Source organism: Mus caroli, chromosome 9, assembly GCF_900094665.2.
Source record: "Mus caroli chromosome 9, CAROLI_EIJ_v1.1, whole genome shotgun sequence".
NCBI lineage: Eukaryota > Metazoa > Chordata > Mammalia > Rodentia > Muridae > Mus > Mus caroli.
This window is the reverse complement of record NC_034578.1, coordinates 21,482,007-21,504,834: the sequence shown is the minus strand read 5'-3', so window position 1 is coordinate 21,504,834 and position 22,828 is coordinate 21,482,007. Positions and strand designations below refer to the sequence as shown.

The 22,828-nt window shown below is 44.0% G+C and overlaps 1 protein-coding gene across 1 annotated transcript in view; it reads right to left on the bottom strand.

Annotated features, from left to right (window-relative positions):
• Nucleotides 1–8,782: 8,782 nt before the first annotated feature.
• The window catches only part of Eepd1 (endonuclease/exonuclease/phosphatase family domain containing 1), a 116,517-nt gene continuing 102,471 nt past the window's right edge, over nucleotides 8,783–22,828 (bottom strand). Inside the window, exons 5-8 of the mRNA XM_021172058.1 lie at nucleotides 20,413–20,547; nucleotides 17,702–17,840; nucleotides 11,828–12,022; nucleotides 8,783–9,485 (exon numbers count right to left, since the gene is read on the bottom strand). Coding sequence (XP_021027717.1) covers nucleotides 9,286–9,485; nucleotides 11,828–12,022; nucleotides 17,702–17,840; nucleotides 20,413–20,547 — 669 coding nt within the window. The 3' untranslated portion in view covers nucleotides 8,783–9,285. The remainder of the gene's footprint in view (nucleotides 9,486–11,827; nucleotides 12,023–17,701; nucleotides 17,841–20,412; nucleotides 20,548–22,828) is intronic.

Sequence of the window (22,828 nt, the reverse complement as noted above, 5' to 3'; positions counted from 1 at the left end):
TGTGTGTGTGTGTGTGTGTGTGTGTGTGTGGAGACAGAGAGAAAGAGAGAGAGAGAGAGAGAGAGAGAGAACAAGAGAGAAAAATGAGAAAGGAAGTTTCTTTAGTTTCTTCCATATAATGTTTTTGAGAGGTATCTGGTGTTATTTATCCCTCCCAGTGTTCTCCTCCACCTTCCCCCTCCTCCACACTAACCCTTCTTGTTCCATTATTCCCTTATCTTTTATACCAGTGCACTCTAGCTCTCCTCCCTGGAAAATTAATTCCCATAACAGCTTAGTGATTCCCTGATTCTCTAATTATATTCCAAATGAAACACACATATCTGAAGATTCAAAGCTAACATGCACAAATGAAAGAAAATATGTGATAGTATCTTTCTGAGTCTGGGTGGTCCATCTATCTATGCATTTCGCTTTTCTTCATAACTAAATACTTCACTATGTAAATATACATTTTTATTATCAATTTATCAGTTGATGGACATCTAAGCTGTTTCCATTTCCTGGTTATTGTGAATACAGCAGCAATGAATATTTCTACAAAGAACCATAATAGTGCAAGCATGAAGATCCAAAATGTGGAACCCCATAAAACTGAATAGTTCCTGCATAGCTAAAGAAGATACTACCATTTAAGTGATGATGCAGCCCATAGAACACAGAAAAATAACCTTTACTAGATATGACAAGAAAAACGTTAATTTCTAGAACATAAAACAAACTCAAAAATTAAGTATCAAGAAAACAAACAACCCAATTTAAAAAGGGGCATAGAACTAAATAGAGAATTCTCAAGAGAAAAGATCGGGATAAAAATTGTTATATAGAAATAGCTAAGGAAAAATGTTTTTTAATATTGTTGGCTCACCAGAGAAATGCAAATTAAATCTACTTTGAAATTTCATTTTACCAAGCCATAATGACTAAGATTAATAATAATAATAATAATAATAATAATAATAATAATAATAATAATAATGACAAAGGCTGGGGTGGATGTAGGGAAAGGCTGATGGTGGAAGTGTAAACTGGTGCAGCTACAGCAGAAATACCTTTCAAAAAAACCCAATTCTTCATTTTGCTGAATCTTTGTGATTTTTTTCATTTCCATCCCATTATCTGCATTGATCTTGTTCATTTCATTTCATCTATTGTATTTTGGGATTGCCTGGGTATCTGACTCTGGCTCTAGGTGCATCACTAGGTTATTTGAGATTGTCTATTTTTTGTGGAGGTATATCTAGATATGAACTTGCTGTTCAGCCCGCTTTCATTATTTATTATGATTTTGTATGTTTTCATTTGATTCTAGTAATTTTTAAATTTCTAACTTGATTTCTTCAATGACATATCCATTATTTGTTAGTTATTCAATCTCTACTGGCTGGTGTATTTCCTATATTAATCCTACCAACCCATGAGCATGGGAGATCTTTCCATCTTCTGAGATCCTCTTCAATTTCTTTTTTCAGGGATTTGAAGTTCTTGTCATACAGATCTTTCACTTGCTTGGTAAGAGTTACAACAAGAAATTTCATACTATTTGTGGCTGTTGGGAAGGGTGTTGTTTCTCTGATTTCTTTCTCAGACTGTTTATCATTTGTATAAAAGAAGGCTATTGATTTGAGTTAAGTTCATATCCCACCATTTTGCTGAAGTTGTTTATCAGCTGTAGGAGTTCTCTGGTGCAATTTTGGGGGGTGCTTACATATACTATCATATTATCATCAAATAGTGATACTTTGATTTCTTCCTTTTCCAATTTGTATTCCCTGACCTCATTTTGTTGTCTAATTGCTCTAGCTAGAACCTCAAGTACTTTATTGAATAGATAGGGAGAGAATGGGCAGCCTTTTCTTGGCCCTGATTTTAGTGGGATGGCTTGTAGTTTCTCTTCATTAATTTGATGTTGGCTGTTGGTTTCCTATATATTACTTTTAACAGGAAAAAGGTATTGGGGGAGTTGGGGGACAGGAGAGAAACCCAGAGGGCCAAGAGAATGAATGGAAATATGCAGCCTCTGGGAGTGGGAGGTAGCGGGAACCCCCTAGAAAGTCACAGAGACCTGGGACATGAGATATTCTTAGGACAGAGGGAACTCAAAGAACCCACCTCCAGTAGATAAATAGGACCTCAAGTGGAGGGACAGGGTTAATGACCCACAGTCAAATTTTCTGACAGAATTATTCCTGTCTAAAATAACAACAGGGATAAAAATGGGGAAGAGACTGAATGAAGGTGGTCCAGTGACTGGCCCAACTTGGAATCCATCTCATGGGGTGGGGTGAGAGGGCACTAAGGCCTGACACTATTACTGATGCTATGATATGCTTACAGACAGGAGCCTAGGATGGCTCTCTCCTCAGAGGTCCTACTAGTCTGACTGAGACAGATGCAGATACTTACATACAACCATTGGACTAAAGTTGGGGACCCATATGGAGCAATTAGAGAAAGGATTGAAGAAGCAGAAGGGGAGGGCAACCCCATAGAAAGACCAGCAGACTCAACTAACCCAGACCCCTGGAGCTCCCAGAGACCGAATCACCAACCAGGCAGTATACATGGGCTAGGCCAAGGTCCCTGGCACATATACAGCAGAGGACTGCCTGGTCTGGCCTCAGTGGGAGAAGATGCATCTAATCCTTGAGAAACTTGAGGCCCCAGGGAAGATAGATGCCTGGTGGGGGAACAGAGTGGGGAGCCCCTCTCCAAGGCAAGGGGGAGGAGGAATGGATTGAGGAATTGTGGGAGGGGGGACAGGGCAGGGAAACAATGGCTGGAATGTAAATAAATAAAATAATAAAAAAAAAATGTCTGTTTGTTTCCTAATTTCATTGGTTTAGAATGTGTCTTTGATGGTGAAACATTTATCATTGAGTTATCTAGTAGATGAATCTTCTTTTATAATCCATTCTTCTTCTAAGTATCTATTAATTTGAAAAATTAAGACCATTGTTATTTAGTTATTATTAAATAGTAGTTTTTAATTCTTGTAATATTATGACTTCTATTTTCTGATGTTTTCTTAGTTTTCATTAGGATTAGTTACTATTCTACTGATTTATTCTACCCTGCAGCTTGTTTAATGTCTTTATCTTTCTCTTTAGTCTGAAAATTTCCTTCCAGTATCTTCTCTGGGGCTACTGAAGAAATTACAAATCCTTTTATCTATCTTTATCATGGCAAGTTTTTCCTTCTTTTTCAATTATGATTATTTTGCTGTATATAGTAGTCTGGGTTGGCAACTGTACTGTTTCAGAATTGAAAATATACTGTTCCAAGCACATATGAATTTTTATTTATTTTAATTAGTTAATTGAGGTCTCATTATGTATCCCTGCCTAGTCTGGAACTCCATATGTAAATTAGGCTGGCCTGGACCTCATGGAGATCCACTATCCTCTCTGCCTTCTGGATCTCATGGGAATCCACTATCCTCTCTGCCTTCTGGATCTCATGGGGATCCACTATCCTCTCTGCCTTCTGGATCTCATGGGGATCCACTCTCCTCTCTCTCTGCCTTCTGGATCTCATGGGGATTCACTATCCTCTCTGCCTTCTGAACTGGCCAGGCAAGCGCCAGCACATTTCTGACTTCTAAAGTTTCTGCTGGGAAAAAAAAAATCAGCTGTTCCTCTCGTGGGCCTGCCTTTCTATGTGATGTTTCTTAGTTTTCAGTACAGCTTTGTGTCCTGAATAGTGTTTGAACTATGATGTGGAAAGTTTCCTTTCTTTTGTTCTTTCTTCCTTCCTTTTTTATAAAAGTCTGACTTGGAGTTCTGTATACTTTTATCTGGATTCCAATAACTTTCCTTGATTTGAATTTTTCTGGTATTCTTTATTGACCATAGTTTCTATGTTTTTAGTATAAATATTCTTCTCCTCCTCCTCCTCTTCCTTTCCACCCTTCTTCACCTCCTCCCATTTGGCCCATATGTCTTTTTATAGTCTTACAGTCTTACATTCTCTACTCAAGCACTTTTATTCATTTACCTTTGTCCTTGACTGCATGTTACAATCCCTATACTTTGTCTTCTGTCCCTAGCACAATGACTTCCTTGTGTGTTCTGTGATAGGGCTTCCCACTGAGCTTTTTATTGGACTTATTGAATTTCACCTTTAGCTTCTTAGTTCAGTTTTTCTTCAGAATTTCTGTCTCTTTATTGAATTCCATTTTTCTATCCTGTGCTGGCTTCATTACTCTATTCAGCTGTAATGTGTTCCCTTGAAAATTATTGAAGAGCTTGTTGCATCCTCTTTGATTCTCTCGGACACAGTTATGATCATTTGTCATTCTTTTGAATTCTCCAAGAGTTTCACTAAGTCACTCATTTACTTCCTGTGTGGTCATTTTGAAGGAGACTTGTACTGATTTTTCATGCTACTTGCATTTTGCACTAGGACTTGCATATCTGAACTTAAGCACAGGTTGGTAGACATTTTGTTGTTTTGTTTTGTTTTTGTTTGTTTTTACTTCGCTGCTTTTCTTCTTCCCAAGGGAAGGCTTTGCTCTATAACACAACAAAGGAACAGGTTGTAGTAAGGTTGAGGTGTCCTTTTCTTCTGTTAGACTTGTGTTGGGGTAACAGGTTACAGTGCTCTCCTGAGAGTAGACTACCCTCTACAACAGTAGTAACGACTGAGGAGTGGATCTACTGTGAAAACAGAGTAAGAGTCAACTAAAACACCATTTTCTCTAAAGTAGCAATTACTTTGAAGGGCAAAAGAACAGAAATTGTAACCAATATATAAGTTACTCTGTGTTTGGAAACAAAATGCAAAGAATCAAGCAAAGTAAGAATAATGGTTTACACTGTGTTGACAGAAGAGAAGTAGAATATAAGTAGAAAGGAGAATGTCAGGAGGAGGGGGAGGGAGCTTGGGTTAAAGGTAGATTGAGGGGGTAAATAAATGCCATCAGACAATATAAAGATCTCCATCATCTCTATGGAGTCTGAGCCATAGAGAACCTGTAAAGCAGACCACTCTATGTTCTATGAGTGAGAAAATGAAATGGAGTAAGGAAGAAAAAAAAAAAAAAAAGACCAAGAACCTGCTAAATTTACACCAGACATAAACAAATGGCAATGAAATGGGTGCTGAGGAGAGATGCACAGGGGTGAGAATGTGAAAACACACTGGCCTGATACTGGGTTCAGGCACGGATCTCTCAGCATTCGGTCCCCAGCTCTTAGAATTCTGTGCTGCCCCTGAGAGGAGGGGTCCTTCCTTAGGGCTAGATTACAGATGCTGGTCCAGATCATGAGCTGTACTCTTTTTATGCTGAGCTGCATCTGGTTTTCCTGTCTCTGCATTCCTTCGGGGTTCTGGTTGCAAATCTAGTCCAATCACCTCTTAGAAAGCACACCTCAGGTAAGGCAGGTCCTTAGTTTCACTACGGAAAAGAATTTCAAGCTGAGCAAGTAGAAGGTATAGTTGGAGTTTGCTGAACGCGTTCCTAACAGATTGGAAACAAGTTGGGAGTAAGAGCTGCCCTTGAGGAAGCACCAGAAGACACACCCAAGAGCATGGATGCAGGCATCTCAGATGGATTTGTAACTTTCTTGTCTTCATCATCCCTAGGAAGTAGGGAGTGTTTACAGTTCATCATGTTGCTAAGCAATTCAAATGAGATCCTAGGGTGTGGCTGGCAATATTAAACTAATAGGTAAAACTCTAGCTTCCAAGGACCCAGGTATTACCAGAGTAGTTGGAATATATGTGTTCACCTCCTGCTTGCCTCACAAAACTGGGTACTGAAGTCGTGAGGATCAGAGCCTGGGGCCCAGAAGTCCTAATCACTTGGCAACTGCCCTCCATAGACCTCTTGAAGATACAAAGTAATAGCAAAAGGAAGAAAAAGGAGATAACTGATGCTGCCACATTGGAAAAGGGAACAAAGAAATCTAGTTACCTCCGTTGTCCAGTTTTAGGATCCTAACATAAAAGTAGCAGGGAAGGGTAATTTCCGATTCTGTCCCAGTCAAGGTATGGTCCCATTACTGTCTCAGCTCCAGTCTCTGCAGGTTGGTATGGCATACTGTAAATCTCTTCCCAGGAGACAAACTCCCTATCTGGCTGGCACCAGGCTTCAGTGGTTTCTTCCTGCTAGCATGAGACTCCTGGGAAATTTCTAATTTTGAGAAGTCCATTGTTTCAATAGCCCCCTCCCCCACCCCAAAGGCACAAACATCTCCTCAGCATATCTTCATTCCTTCTAGGATGCTTATGGGCGAAACGGGAACAGTTAACAATATTCTTATTGTTTAAAAAAAAAAAACCAGTTAATAGTTGTGCTGAGTTTCCAGAAAACACTTAAGAGAGTGGGGGCCCCACTCGGGGTCACACACATTCATGTCTTAAAATTGACTTATTGCTATGTTAACATTTTTATTAAAAATTATTTCTTCTATGCTGGCAATCCTCATAACAAGTAATTGTGCAGGAATCCTTGACTCTTAGTCAGCAAGATGAGTTAATGAGATTTCAGACTGAGTGCCTCCTTTTCATGCCTGTGACTGAATAACCTGTCTTTCCATCCTATCTCACCTATGCACAAAAAGAGAAACAAGCCCAAATCAAAGAAACTCAAGGAAGTGTCTGTCTGAGGGTCTTGGATTGCTTTTGCTTTCTTTATATCTCTAGAGCAGTGCTGAGGGAAACCAAGGGCCAGGAGAGAATCTGGTTGTCCTCAGTCACTCTTGCTCATTCCTCCCGGATTTGCTTTCGATTATGATGTCTTATCACTCTGAGACAACAGCTATTTCTACCTTTTATACCGGAGTTTAACTGGAACATAATCTCACTGTTAACACAGGGGCACATGGATGCTTGTCAAAAGGCATGGGGCATACAAGAGAGTGAATCTAATGTAAACCATGGGCTTTAGTCAATAGTAATATGCCCTTGTTGGCACAGCAACTACAACAAATTGCCCTGTTGTGAAACATGTTAAAAAGAAGTTGAGGTGTGGTCCCATTACTGTCTCAGCTCCAGTCTCTACAGGTTGGTATGGCATGTATATTAAACTCCTTTGCACCAGTTTTCCTATATCCTAAAAATAGCTCCTAAAATTGAAGTTTATTAATTTTAAAAATTAGAATAAATTAAGTCAAAATCAGAACCCAAACCAAGTGGGACTAAAAACAATGGTGTACAGGCTAAGCTCCTGGGGCTCTGATGTCAGAAGCAAAAACACCAGTGATGTAGCTGCAGCTCAGAGCCTATTACATCAGGCCTATTGCAGAATGTTGGCATAGCATGGCCACTGCTACTCTGATACCACAGTGCTATGATTGCTTTTGCAAGACCCTCACAGAACTGGACACAGTAATATTCCCTCATGGGACCCTCACAGGACTGGACACATTAACATTCCCTCATGGGACCCTCACAGGACTGGACACACTAACATTCTCTCATGGGGAGGGCTCACAAGCTAAACAAGGCAGCACACAAGGGACATACTCAGAGGCAACATATAAAACCTCACAGGAGGCTCCATCCCTTCCAGAGTTACAGGTTAATTAATAATGGCTGGAAAGGAGCTTTTCTTCGGTGATATGGCTGCTTATAAGTTTTCCATGTTTATTTATAAAGTAAATTCAAGGCACTGGTTCACCAAGCTAGACTTGGGTAGAATCATTCTTCGGCCTGCTATCGGTGAACACACATTTGTTCACATCACTCCAGAAAAAAGTTGACACACTAGTGTTGAAGACAAAACTGCTTGGTGACAGTGGCAGTTTCTCCACCTTGGGCCACTCTGTACTTGGTGTGGAAAAAGTCATAAACGGTTAGCAACATGAGACTATAACTTATGCTTTATTTTTATAACGTTGCATGCATGCTAAGCATGGAGTTGACATTGTGACTGGGTTGTAGATTCAGAGCATCCTGGGCTTGGACCCTTTTAGTTTATGTTTGCGTGACTGTCAGGAGCCATGAAATGGGCAGTATAAACCTGGAGTTGCTGTAATAGAAGGATGACATGCCTAAAGATCAACCCAACCCCATCTCTGACTCAGAGAAGTTCACCTGTTCTTGCTGGCCCTCCAAAGCCTCCCACAGACCTCTGAACCCCCACCAACTCAGTGATACACTGAGGTTTATCCTCCTGCATATCCTGAATCAGAAATCATTCCTAAGAATCCATAGGCAACTGGTTCCCAGATCCTTCCTTCTGAAACACAAAGTCTAAGTATGCTCAAGTCCCTTGCCCAGAATGGTATATAGTATTTGCATACAGCCTATGTACATCATCTCACCCATGTTAAACCATCCAGATGTGAGGACATCCAACATGATGTAAGTCCTACAGAACAATTGCTGTGCCATAGTGTTTAGGAGATAATGACAAGAACTCTATTTGTTCAGTACACACAATTTAATAGTTATGTTTCCTGTGTCTGGCCGGATCTCTAAGTGCAGGACCCACTGATACAAAGACCATGTATGCTTCAGAGTGAGGAGAGGAAGCCTAAGCTCAAAGTATAGTGTATGGGGACGGTGCAAGGAAACAAGTCTTTCTGGTAGCGATCACACGCTACACTAAAGGCCTGAAGCTAAGTGGTCCTCCCAGGAGAAAATCTATCAAGGTATAAATGAAGGAGAAGCTGAGAAGGGGGAGACGATAGGGATGACACACATGTGAGGAGTACCTTTGTAGTGTCCCAGAAAGGTAGGGACATAAAACGGGCAGGGGAAGGAAAGGGATTTGGGTAGCCATGGCCCACAGAACTAAGAGGACAGAACAAAGCAAACCATTCCACACTCTGACTGAAGCCAGGCAGATTAATCTGTTTATTATTCTTTTCTTTTTTCAAAACAAAACTAAAAATCTTTGAGAAGTGCATTCATCACAGTTAAAAGCTTCCTGAAATTTGTCGGTAGAACATGACATCCTGGTGAGGCAGAAACGAGAGCTGTGGCATTGCTTGTCAGCCTGAGCCACTGTTCCCATCTGCACTTCACTCCTCTGTTACTGTTCTCATGCTGCTAAACAATTCAGCCAGCAGTGCAGCCCCCATCCCAAGCCTGAACTCAGCTACATAGCTTCACGACATCGCAGTTCCAGCCAGCTCCGCCATGATGCTCACCATAGCCAGTGCCTGACAGGCTCCCCTCAGGCCAGGTTCTAAAGTGTTCACAAAGTGGACAGTGGTCCAGGGACCAAGATGAAGGTCCTCAGAATGATGATTCACAGGCCCTGGATCTTCTCACCCTGTAGTGCCAGCTCCATCCTAGGCTCTCCCAAGTCAGAGGCTGGAAAGAGTGATGTCATCATCGCTCATGTTTAATGTTGGCTTCACTTGGCTCTAAGGTGACTCCATTGCCATTCCTGGGGACTTCCTTCTTGCCCCAGTCCTTTTCCATGTACAATTCAGCAAGCACAGGGCAATGTTCAGAAGCGACTCCACCCCAGGACCAGTTATCTGGAATCCAAGGGTTTGTGAGCCCTTCTCTCACAACAGCCCAGTGACCTGAAGAGAGAGAAGAGACCAAGAATTAGAGCAAGGTGGCCAACGCTGTTCACCTGTAAGTCAAGCTGCCCTGACAGCCTTCTTCCACTAATCAAAAACTCAGGGCCAACTGTATCTTTTCTAAAACTTTTTCACATAACATAAATCACAGTAGTTTATTCTCACAGGCATTGAGGGCACCCAGAGACCAGGCTTTTTATCCAGCTAAACAGCAAGCAGGAAGACCTACTCCTTGTTCATACAGTGTGACCATTGTGACCAACACATCTAAACATAAGTGACAGTTTACCATTCTTTTTTGTGAATACTTTAAATTATTCTTAAAATTTTTACACATGGATACAATATATCTTCTTCATATCTACCCCACTCTCTTTAGACCCTGACCCCCAAATATATCTCCCTCCCTCCCATGTTCATGCATTTCTTTTTATTATAACCTACAGAATCCAATTAGCACTTATAATTATTTTTTATAGTGTTGGGGATTGAAGTCAGGGACCTGCATATGCGAGGCCAGTACTACATACACTATACCTCTAATGACAAATGGGCATTTGACAAAGTTAATGAAAGACTTCACAGAGCATAAATCACTAAGGAAGTGTTAGCAGACAACTTCTTCCTACAGAAAAGATGAAAAGGAGAAGCTTACAATGAGAAACTATTAATACCTTTGAAGCAAAGGGAGAAGTATAAGAAATAAGAATTATTATCTGAAACCATAAATAATTGTAGAACAATTACAAGGCACTGCCTGTGCCCCTCTGTGATATGTGACGTCAGGGTTAATGTAAGATATGAAGGGCCTGGATTCCAGGTTTGGCCTGGGCAGCATAGCTGACAGCTGTGGCAGGAGAACTTGTCCATGCACCTCAGCTTCCACATCTTGGTGGTGGGGGACAAATGAAAGGATGGCTTGGCTTCACCATTTCTGACAGAAGTGCCTCCCACAAGTGCCCTCCAGGGAGCCTAGTAGCCCTGGGCTCCAACACATGTTCTACAAATCACATCTTGCCATGGCCGATAACAGTCAATACCCAATAGAGGCCCAGGTGAGCTCTAAAGGCCTGCTGGCAACACAGTTATCCACACTTAAAGTTCTAAATCCCAAGGAACCGGGCCCTGAGTGTGTGGCCAAGTCTTGCAGTGGGACCCAGGAGTTGCTTCTTTTCCTCTTTAAGTCTCTTGCTATATATAGTACATGACAGTTCTGTAGAGCTACAAGAAGAACTTAGAGCACCATTTTAGTCTTTCATCAAACACTCTGCTACGGGCTTGAGAATGTTGCTTGGCATCCTGAGCATCCAAAGGCTCCGGGGTTTCATCTGCAGCACCACATTCATACCCATGGAGGTGCCTACCATTCTGCCATAGTGCTAGCCGTCTCCTCTTTCTGTGGCTCACTGTCTGAGGCTATGTGGAGTATCCACGCTGTGTTCTTTGGGGGAGCTCTGAGAACTTCTCTTGTCCTTATGTGATATTATGTGTTATGATATTGGTTCCTAAAGGTTCCCCAAAAGCTCATGTGTTTGTTGTAGGCTTGGTTCCCAACTGATGGTACCACTGGGAGATGACAGAAAGTTGAGGAGGTAGGGAAAGTTAAGCCATTGGGTACATGCCCTTTCAGGGACACTGGGTCGGCAGCCACTCCCTGGATCCTTTCCACTCCTTCTTGGCTGCTTTAAGGGGTGTGTCAGGGGGCTGGGGGTGGGGAGGGAACAGATGAAACAATGCCTCAAATTCACAAATCCTGACACAGGTCATCCACAAGTCCCAGATAGTTCTACCACAATGCATTATCTCACCAGATCTAAGAGCAGTCACACCAGGTGTCCATGGACTGAAGCCTTTGAAATTATGAGCCAAAGAAAAAATTTTCCTTGTAGGTTGGTTATCTTGGGTACTTTTGTCACAGAGACAGACACACTAATTGTGACGTGTCTCCTCACCCATGAAAGTGTACAGTGTACCTCATTCTGCAGCACAGCATTTGAATATTTGACAAATGTTCACTGATTGACTAAGTGTTTTTAATGTTCAGGTAAGTTAACAGTTCATCTCTGAATCACGACCCTGATGACCTATAGAGGTGACTCTAACTAGGTTTGCCTGCAAAATGCTTACACGGACGAGTGGCTATCTTTAAATTATTTGTCACATGCCCTTCCCGCTTAGATTTGTCTCTGATTCAACAATGGCATAGTCTTCCTTTTCCCATAAGACTATAAGTACATGCAGCAGAAGAAGATAACTAGCATTGGCTACTTCAGATGTTTACAGGTCTTCAGCCCAACACTGACAGAGACAGAGACAGAGACAGCAGGGGAGGCATCTCCTACCTGTGAACACTTTCTTTAAGCTTTTGCTGATCCAGATGTTGTCCACAGACTTGGAGCCTTGAGGATTCCTGGTGCTGATGTTGGTGAAAGTGTGAGCCGGGACCAGGTGGTGAAATTTTTCTCTCCTTAGGATATCGTAGTCATTGCTATCTGGCCCTTGGCCAAAATCCCCTACAATAACAACATCCTTTTCTCCTGGGAATAAAAGATAGAAAATTAAGAGCAGGTAGGAAGCAAAGCCAACATTAGCCATGACCCCTGGAAAGGGACTGTGATGCTCTGGTTTGACCACTCAGGATTTAGGGCCATAGGCCTGGTTCTTGTTTTCCGGTCCTTTCTTGTGTACCCACTCACTGACAATGAACATGGGTTAATTTGGAAATGAAGCATAGTGTGAGAGAGAGACAGCCCCATTCTCTCTATCTGGGCTCTAAACTTACAGTGGGGAAAGGACAAAAAGGCCTTACTCATATATCTAACAACAGTTCAGCAAACCTTTACAGAGCATCTTGTCAGAACCTACCTGTGCAGGAGTCAAGAATGAACACAAGACAATCCCTGCCCTCTGGGACTTCACAGTCTAATGGAGAGAGAGACAAAAGAGGAGACTGCCAGAATCAGAGTGTGGGTCTGAAACCAGAAACAGGAACTGAGGGCATGTAGCACAAGGGGGTTGGCCATGGAGGCCGCTGGGAGATGGGAGCTGACTTTGGTCTTAGAGGATGCACAAGAACCATCAAGATGATAAATATGAGAAGATGTTAGGCGGCAGGGAGCAATGAACCAATCTTGTTTTGGGGGGTGTATGACAGAACCTAGAGAAGCCAGATGCTTCTAGAGTGAAGGTTCAAGAAGCCAGATGTGGGCTGGCTCGAAAATAAAGGTGCCTGCTGTCAAACCTAACAGCCTGAGTTCTATACCCAAAGCTTCCATAGAGGAAGGAGAAAACCAGTTCCTATAAGGTATTCTAACTACCAGGTAAGAGATGCAGGCAAAAGCTACTCACTAATTGACAGGCATGCTCTCTCTGCCTGAAACCATGAGAAAGTCTGGGTATCTTCTTATCACGAAGCGAGCAGCCCAGAGCATCCATGTAGATACTTAACTATGCTCTTGTGTAGGTTATTCCTTAGACTGTCCCCCAAATTCAAAGCTGTAAATAAAGCTGAAGTGAGAAATTCACTCAAGTATCCATGTTCCTGCTTCATGTTCTGTACAAGAGGATCAATTAAACATATGGTTATTGTTTATATTCTAGATAAGTGATACTAGCCTCATTACCAGAGGCTATTCCTCTGTCCATCCAGCAATTCGAGCAATGCCTCTCTGCACTAACACCAACAGTGAGCATCCTCAGTCAAATGATTTGGTATGTCTTCTTCCTATACATAGACAAATGAGATGTGCTCCACAGCCTTGAGGATGGAGTACCCCCACACATTATTTAGAATTCTGCACAAGAATTTATTAACACATTCAAGCATTTGTTCCCATAAGTATGAACTTCTCGGTTATATATTTTAAACCCTGACTTATCTTCACTACTATGCTATTTACTTTGTTACTTTGCTTTTCCTGCAAGGAGTCTGTGGTCCCCCACCCTCCACCCCCACCATGTGGTCTTTTAGGTTTTTTGCTCTGAGTGCTTTCATTCTTTGTGACCTGCTAAAACACTCCAGAATCACCTCTATCTTTGCTGGCCCAGGCTTAGAACTAGCCACCTCTCCAAGGAAGCCCATCTCCCCCTAGCCGTGATCTGGGTGGGGCACAGACACCTCTTTCCTTGGTTACTAACAACTCATTAACTGATTACAGAAGCTCTCTTTATGTTAAAAGAATAGTGACACTCTGTTACACAGATGAGCTTTTCAAATCTTTGCCACAATGACAACAAAGTCAGACAAATGTTCAATCAGCATTTATGGTTTGGATTCTCATTTTTTTTCTCTTTGCTTTTGTTTTTTAGGCAGTGGCTTGCTATAGTTCAGAACAGCCTGGGATCACAATCACCCCCTGCTAGGATTATGAACATAAACCATAGTGTCTCTCTCTCTCTCTCTCTCTCTCTCTCTCTCTCTCTCTCTCTCTCTCTCTCCNCTCTCTCTCTCTCTCTCTCTCTCTCTCCCCTCCCTCCCTCCCTCCCTTCCTTCCCTCCCTCTCTCCCTCTCCCCTTCTCTCTCTCTCTTTCTTTCTTTCTTCCTTTCTTTCTTTCTTTCTCTCTCTCTCTCTCTCTTTCTTTCTCTCTCTCTTTCTTTCTTTCCTTGTTTCTTTCCCTTTTTTGGAGATTGAACACAACGCACGAGGCAAAGACTCTTATCCAGCCCCATTTTTACTTATTACTGCAAGACAAGAATTCCTAAATTGCCCAAGCTGCCTGTAATCCAGGTAAGCCTTGAATATGCAATGCCCTGTTTCAGCTTCAGACAGGAGGAGTGGTCACTACTTCCTGTCTCATCCTAGGAACAAATAGTTGGGTGACTCTGGTCTTTGTCACCTCTCAGCTTGGAAGCCGTAGGCGGGGACTCAGTCTACCAAATGAAGAGAACAGCCCATTTCCTGATAGCTGTTGACAAGTGTAAGGGAGTCCAGAGTTCCTGTAAGTGTCTGGCACAGGCCCTCCCAAGCAGTGCAGATCTCCTTCTTTCTCTCCTGAGCCATGTTAGCAAGAGTCTCCCAGAGACAGAGCAGCAGAAAGGACTTTCTTGTGTGTAAATAAGGGCTAAAAAGAGAGGGCAGGGTACAAGTGGAAAGGTTGCTCCTTTGAAGTATTTTAGACATTTCTCTCACCGCCTGCAGGAAATGGATAGTTATGAAGTATTTCCCAAGTAATATGAATAGGAATTCCAAAAGAACAATGGCCCCCAGCCAGGCTCGACTAGATTCCCATGGACTGGGCTGACCCTTGAGGGGAATTTACTGCAGGGAAGCCACAGTCCCTAGGTAATGAGGTTTCTGTTGCCCTCTGTGAAAGGCACTTTAGAAAAAGCAGTTCATAAACAAAATAGCATATCCAAGACCTTCAGCAAAAGCCTTTTCCATGGTATTAATATTCACCCACCATTAGTCTTGACAGCTAAAGGGAAAGAAATCTAAAGTGAAATGATACAGGAGGCCAGCAGAGGGCACCTGTGTGCTACAAATGACAGCCTCCCCCAGGAGGACCCGTGAGAAGCCTCTCCCACTTCCTAAAACTCAGATCACATCCATGGTATGAATCAGGGTGAGCCCAAGCTGTTTTGAAAACCCAATGCCGGTTTCTCATAGGAAAACCAACTTGAGAGTATTGCTGAAAAGACCCCAGAGCTGATGAACTCGGTCAAGAGCAATCACAGAGCCCTTAATACAGATCACACACTGTACTGACTACTTCCTGGACAGCATGTCATTTAATTGTCACAGCTCCCATGAGACAAATGGCATTACATTCTCCTCTATGCAGGTAGAAAGCTCAGACTCTGAAAACTGAATAATTTGCCCAATGTCATGGAGGTGGCTCTCAAACCCAAAGTTCTTCCCAAGGAGTGAGGGAGGAAGAAGCCCAGGATACAGACTGCTGTTTGCCCTGACATATGGAGAGATAAGGTAAGTGTCTGCTGTACAAGCAGACAATTATCTGTGCCAGTAGGAGGAAGACCTCTGAAAGCTAGCACATGTACTGACTAGGAAACCTGAGGTTCTGGAAGACTGAGGCAGACAGCTCCCATGTAAATGAAGAAGGATTTCAGTGGGGTGCAGACCTGAGTACTGGTGGGAAAGGGCGACACTGGCAAGCAGGTGGGAGGCTGGGGCCAGGGGTCAATCAGCCAGCTCTGTGTAGTTCCCAAATGAAAACAAAGGCCCTTTTTGAATGGGCACATCCAGACTTCTCACAAACCTCTCTTCCAGCTCGATATGTCAGAGGTGACATGGCCACAGCTTTGCCCCCAAGAATGGGCAGCACGAATTCTCCTGATCACACACCTGGGTGGGCTTCCTAGTCACTGTTCCCTGACTTCCTAGGAGTGAGGAAAGAAAGTTCTGAGCCAATTTTCCCAGAGATCCCCTTGATTTAGGATGGGCCAACAACACCCACTGAAGTGGCTCCCTGCTGAGGTGCACTCCCACCTCTGGGCCTTCCTAGAAGATACCACAAGCGACCCTGGGCTCACAGAGGAAGACCTTGTCCTCAAGCCCTGATAAGGTTGAAAGAAGGTTCTGCGAAAGGACAACCACGGGATCCCTGATGCCAACTGGGTTTCACATTCCAGACCAAGGCAGAAAGGCCTGGATTTGCGAATCAGATGTTTCTGTCTCTTGGGGGGGGGGTCGTCAGGGGGGCAGGGGGGGGGGGGCTTTATCTTCCTCTGAGCAGAACCCGGTACTCATCTATCTCCCTTCACTGCAGCCTGAAGCACTTCCTGAATCTCCTAGGTGGCCAGTTAACAATTAACTGGGTATTAGTGACAAGCAGGGGAATGGGGGGGGCATGAGTCACTGTCCCTACCTGAATGTGTCAAGGCCGAGTCATGCTGTGGGTCAGTCAATAGGCCCTTGGCAATGTGGAACTTGCCTGAAGTTTTCTGATAAACTCCTGAATCTTTCCCTGGAAACCAGGGAGTAGTATCTGCTTATGGCTTGCAGGAAAATTATGAAAACGCATCTCTGTTCCCTGCATCTATGAGACAGAGACGAATAGAAATGTCCACAGATATGGAAAGGTCTCAAGTCATCCTTTTACATTGCTGAGAGACTGGTTGTGGGTGAAGAGTTTCCCACATAGCTACTTGTTGGATGTGGTATCTCAGTTTGAACCTACTCGTGTGTTTTAGCCTGGAGATCCATCATTTAAGTAAAATGCTGCTCAGAGTGGGTCCTGACATGAAACAGAAGCCTGTATATTCAAACTCATAGTGAGCAAAGGTTGAAGCAATCCAAGGGCCTACCAACAGATAGGCAATAAAATGTAGCACATACAAACAATAGAATCTTATTCAGCCCCCCAAAAGGATGGAACATCTGGCACATTATACAACACCACTCATCTGGAAAATACTAGGCTAAGTGAGAAAAGCCAGACAGAGGGAAAAACCATGTGCTTCTCCTCATTTGAAGCACGTCATCAAATTCAGAAACAGAAAGGATAGTGTGATAGCTGTTAGACACTAGAAGGGACAGAGGACCAGGATTCAGGGGTTACAGAGTTCCAGAGTTCCAGAAGGTTACAGTGTTCTGGAGAGAGATGGTGGTAGCCAGTGCACAGAATTGAGTATATCCTGAATGCCATGGAACTGCACAGTTATCAATCCTAACGGCAAACTTTATGTCTATCTTACTGCAATAAAAGGGCTTTGGAAATGTAATGCTATAACTGGACAGAAGCATTTCCAAAGCCAATTATTGACTGAATTTCCCACTATGATGGAACAAGTTGGTGACAAGAAGTCTAGGACGTTAGAAGAGCAGTCAAGACTCAAGAATATGGGAATAATTTTGAGGTCTCCAGCTGCAGTTCTTCACCTTGTCACCTCCTGTTCTCCTTCACAAGAACACGTGCAGATCTGCAGGTGGTACCATCAGAGGAGGAGTCAACCCAGGAAGTGTGATCACAGCAGAGGAATATCACCACTTATATTTCCTCCTCTAGTCCTCTCCATCCAGGAGGCTGACAGACCAGTGGTACCTTGACACCCACTGGAGAGGCCCTCAGACACAAAGGAAGGGCATGCAGAAAGGTCAGCCAGAATCCACAAGAGCAAGGAGTATGAATGCCCCTGGATCTGTGACTTCTGCTGAGTGGCTGGGCTAAGAGGTCAGAGGTCACAGAGATGTCTGGAAAGAGGCACCACTGCCTGCCCTGAGGAAGCGTTGCCCATCCACAGAGATAGAGATCCCTACCTTTCAGGGTTTCCTGGAGGGTTAGTGCAAAGTTCAATAATCGGTGGCCATCACTGTGATTCTTGTTTGAATTCTCAGCTCCTGGGAGGGCCAGGGCTGTCAGCTGGAGGTTAACCAGGGTTAAGTCATTACTTCCCACCTGGGTAGCAGGAAATAAAGCAACAAGTAAAACCTTAGATGTTCACATTTCTTTCCTTTATAATAGATTAATAAATGGTTTTCTACACACAGTTGGAAATAATAATTAGAAGCAGAGCTAGTTCATATGCATAAGAGGCAACACAAGGTATTTTATTTTAGATTTATTGAATCTAAAAAAGTCTACACCTCTAAAGTCCAGCCTTCTACCTCTATTCCCTCAGTCCTGAAAAACTTTACATATCTGAAAGTGGGAAGATTTTTAGTAAACTTTTTGCACAACTGTATGCAAGAAGGAAGTGTCTCTAGTATCTAGATATTACAGACCCAAGGCCATTCTCTACAAGGTTAGCTTGAGTTCCCCACCCACTCATCTTTGTTCCTTTGGAACCAGTTGTGCACTAACATCCACTTTAACCTGATTTGTCTGTAAGAACCAAAGCTCACCAATCAACCAAAGGCAGAAGATCTACCTGGAGCCTGGGCCCCAGGGTGGCTCTCGTGGTCTCCTGGTAGTATACATATGTAAGGATGTTTTATCTTCTGGACTATCATAGCATTGCTTGCCTGCTCTATGTTTAGCAAGTCTGCCTTTTCTATTACCATGGCAACAAACACTAAACACTTCTGAGAAAGGATGAGTATACGGGCCCCAAGATGTGGAGAGTACCAGTCTTATCTTGCAGGTGTTGCTCCAGTTCACCATCACCCTCAGGACTGACAGCTCTATAGATGCCACTGTCACAGTCAGAGAAACCACCTTGAGGTTTAGACTGGGACATGTTGCCTGTGAGGATAAGCTGTCTGTGTCCTAGGCCACTGACCATGCCTTGAACATGACTTGAAGAACAAGAAGCCAAGGGCTGTGCTGGGTGATTGCATCCAGTGATTTGAAACGATCACTCCCAATGCCAAAGCTAGCATTTTCTTTATTAGCCTATTAAATATAGTTTGTCTTTTATTGTTAGCTAGAGACAGTGTTTACCAGGTTGCTTTTGTAAGGTAGTAGGCATGGTAGCTATTCTGTAATGCCTGTACTTGGGGAGTTGAGGGGGCAGGACTGGAAGGTTCACTATGTAGGCCACATAGCAAGACTCTTTCTCAAACAAACAAACAAACAAAAAAACAAAACTAGCACCAGCAAAAATACCAGCCTGCTTTTCAGCTATGTGGCTGCCTGTTCCAGCTAGCTAGAGCCAGGACAAATTATTTAAAAATTAAATGTATTGTTAGCTTTAAAGATAATCCTGGCCAACTCATGGATCAGAACCACAGGTGCCAGGAATACAAGACAGAACCTCATCAACATGGCAGGAAGAGGGATTGAAGCAGACACATCTATGTGAGCATACACCAACTTTATAAGTTTTACTACTACAAATTGAAGAGATGGGACACAGGCTTATACATCCCATGATAGAGACACAGGTTGTCCCCAAGCCCCACCTCCTGCTGGAGTTAAATGATGCTGGGCTTAGGGGGTAAATTTAAGGCCCTAGAGTTACTGGGACTGGGGGGGGGGCACCCAGAAAGAAAAGGTCTCAATGCTCATAGAGAACGGCTTGCTGGGCTCTCGAAAGCCATCGAGCTGCCTGACTTGGAATTCATGGTTAAGTAGTGATGAGGTCCATTGCCTCTGTGGTGACTTTCTGGCTTCCTTTCATGTTGTCCATCATCAAAGCACTTTGGTGTTGGGGAACACTGTCAAGAGGTCTGCAGGCCACAGCAGAAAGATGATCCTGAGACCCACACTACCCAGCTGCTCCCAGGCAGGTTCTTCATGGACAAGGATATATAAAGAGAGGCCAATGACAGGTGTCCCTTTGCCCAGAGCTCCGTCTGGATCTCACCTCCAATCCAACAAGCCCTTAGTGGGCCCATTCTTCTTGGCATCTAAACAATGAGGCCTGAGGGGCAGGTGAGGAGGAGAGGCTCCTTAGAGCAGGCTCTGCCAAATGTGGCCATTCTGACCCCATTAGCTAGTACCAGACAGGTGAGGAGAGCCCGTGAACACACTTGAAAACCACCTGGGCCCTATCCCAGATGGATGAGGCTTGGGTTGGGGAATGCCTGATTTTAAAATGGCTGACTCTGCTGTATAGCATGTATGGAGACAGCTGTATGAATTAGTTTCCCACTTTCTTTCCTTCCCATCTATCTATCTGGCTACCTGTCTATCTGGCATCTATCTATCTATCTATCTATCTATCTATCTATCTACCTGCTTTTGAGAAGGGGTTTTACTAGGTTGCCTGGTATGGTCTTGAACTCCTGGACTCAAGCAATCCTTTTGCTACAGTCCCTGTTGCTGAGACAACAAGGGTGCCTCACTCCGCCCAGGTTACTGCCTTCCTTCTTGTTATGGACTAGATTTTTCTGGGTCTAAGATGCCCTCAAAAATCCTTTCACTCCTGCCCTGTAGAAGGTCACCTACCAGGGAGCTTCCAGGATAGGTACTAGTCCTACCCTAAGAGAATATCATCAAGAGAGAAAGATATGGCTTCTCTGGGTCTGTGTCACAAAGATGTTCCCTTTGGAAGGAACTGGATTTTGAGGTGACAGGAAGCAGGTACCTTGAATCTGGCGAGGAATGGGCTGGGGCCCACAGCCTTAGCATGACCGTTGCTGGGTGAGCTCTCCCGCCCAGGGATGTCTCTCAGCTCCACATTGGCTGCTGTGTCCCATAGGAATCCAGAGTAGCAGGGGCCCTGCAGGGCAAATAGAAACACGGTCTTGGTGCCAGGTTCCTAATTCCAAGAGGCACACAGCATAAGAAAAAGCTGCCAGACACAAAAAGCACGCTCAGCCTTGGGTCCTCACGGTCACTCACATGGGGTGCTTCTATAATGAAGAACATGCCTCCAAGCCACAGTGCACCCCACACTGATGACCACTGCAGAGGTTCACTCATGGCCAAGAGTGCCTAGCTCTTCCCTTCATGGGTGAAGGTAGGAGAAGCACATACCAGGCATAGAATTGCATTTGAATGACTACATGGCATGAGGCAACAGCTTCTATCTTCACTTGACAGATGAGGCCACTACTGTTCTGAGAGACTGAGAAACTCCCCTAACATCCCACAACATGCAAATATGTGAGTCCAAAGATTCTGATGGCTGGTATGCTTATGGGTAAGTTACCACTTGCACAAATGGCGCCTAGCCCCTCATCACCTCTCAGTCAGTGTTCACCAGATGGGTGGAGGTCAATGCTTAGGAGCCCTAGTGATTTGAAACTGGGCTCTCTGCAGATGGACAGGGCAACACACAGAGGCCTGAAGCCCAGGTCAAAGGCCCTGGTGGGGAGGTGCAGAAAACTTGGTCAAGGCCCCCCATCTGGCTCTAGGAATCAGAGAAGTTGCTTCCATTCTGCTTGCTTCGCCCACTGCCTCTGGGACCTTACAGAAAAAGCAATGCATCAGTCTGCCTAGTCTGGCTGAGCCACTGCTGGTCACCAGGGCATTCTTTAGTGTTTGACACCAGAGACAGAGCAACGGGTTATCAAACAGGCAAGCAGCACTTGACCCTGCTCTGCTATGTTGCAACGGGAGAGGAAGTAACCTTTAACCTTAGGCACCTCTGAACAGCCACTGTCACACACAAAACCTCAGCTCACAACCCAGCCAGATATTTGACAGGAACGCCACACTTAAACAGGTATTTAGGAGGGAAGTAGAGAGGACATGAACGTGAGTTTTATGCTGTGTAAGACTCTCCTTGCCCAGCTTTGGACTCTTATGGAAGAGTAGGAGGAAGGATTTTGGGCTCGGGAGGGGATAGAAACTTCACAGGAAGCCAAGAAAGTCAACTAACCTGGACCCTTGAGACTCTTAGAGACTGAACCACCAACCAAAGATCATACATAGGCTGGACCTAGGCCTCCCTGCATATATATAGCAGATATGTAGCTTGGTCTTCATGTGGATCCCAAACAACTGGAGTGGGGGCGGGGAGGGGGGAATCCCAAAACCTGTTGCCTGTATGTGGGATATCTTCTTCTAGTTGGGCTGCCTTGTTTGACCTCATTGGTAGAGGATGCACCTAGCCTCACAGAGACTAGCTATCTGGGGGGAGGGGGGAGGAGGGCTCAGAGGAGAAGGCAAGGGGGGATGGGAGGAAGGATTGTAGAATGGGGTGACTGGGAGGGGAACAGTGAGAGGGAAGTAAAGTGAGTATGAAGAAAGAAAGAAAGAAAGAAAGAAAGAAAGAAAGAAAGAAAGAAAGAAGAAAAAAGAAAAGAAAAGAAAAGAGGAGGGAAGGAAAGAAGAAAGGAAGAGAGAAGAAAGAGAAAGAAAGAAAGAAAGAAAGAAAGAAAGAAAGAAAGAAAGAAAGAAAGAAAGAGAGAGAGAGAGAGAGAAAGAAAGAAAGAGAGAAAGAAGAGAAAGAAAGAAGGAAAGAAAGGAGAAAGAAAGACTGACTCTCCTTGTCCACAACTAAAGATAACACTAGTTTAAGCATGGTCACACCTGAGTCTCAGCCTAGCTGTATCTGGAGGCCAAGACAAGGTCCACAGTGTGTCTAAGACTCGGCTCCTCATGAAGACAGAGAGAACAAAGTCACTATGGTAGGCTCTAGAGAGGAGGCTATTATTTTGTTTACTGTTACCCAAGGAGAAGTTCCACCACACACTGCCTCAGGCATCACTCATACCAGCTGTCTGAAAACCTCCCGGCTCCACAATCCTCTAGGATATAGGAGGAGAGGGTATTCTGGGAGGACTCGGTTCCGATGCTGCTCCCCTGATCAAGGCCCCTCAGCTTCTGTGAATCTTCCTCATCCTTCTTACTGTGGCTCTTATCCTCTCCCAGGAACCCTTCCAGACATGACTCAGTTGGCTAGGATGGCCACGGCACAGAAAAGCACTTATGCCAGAGACAGCTCACTGGGCACAGGTAGACTGCCACTCCCAGTGACAGGGAAAATAATTTCTTCCTACATTTGTTTCTATGTCTCTCTGCTCTCCTTCCCCCTCACCTCTCTCTCTCTCTCT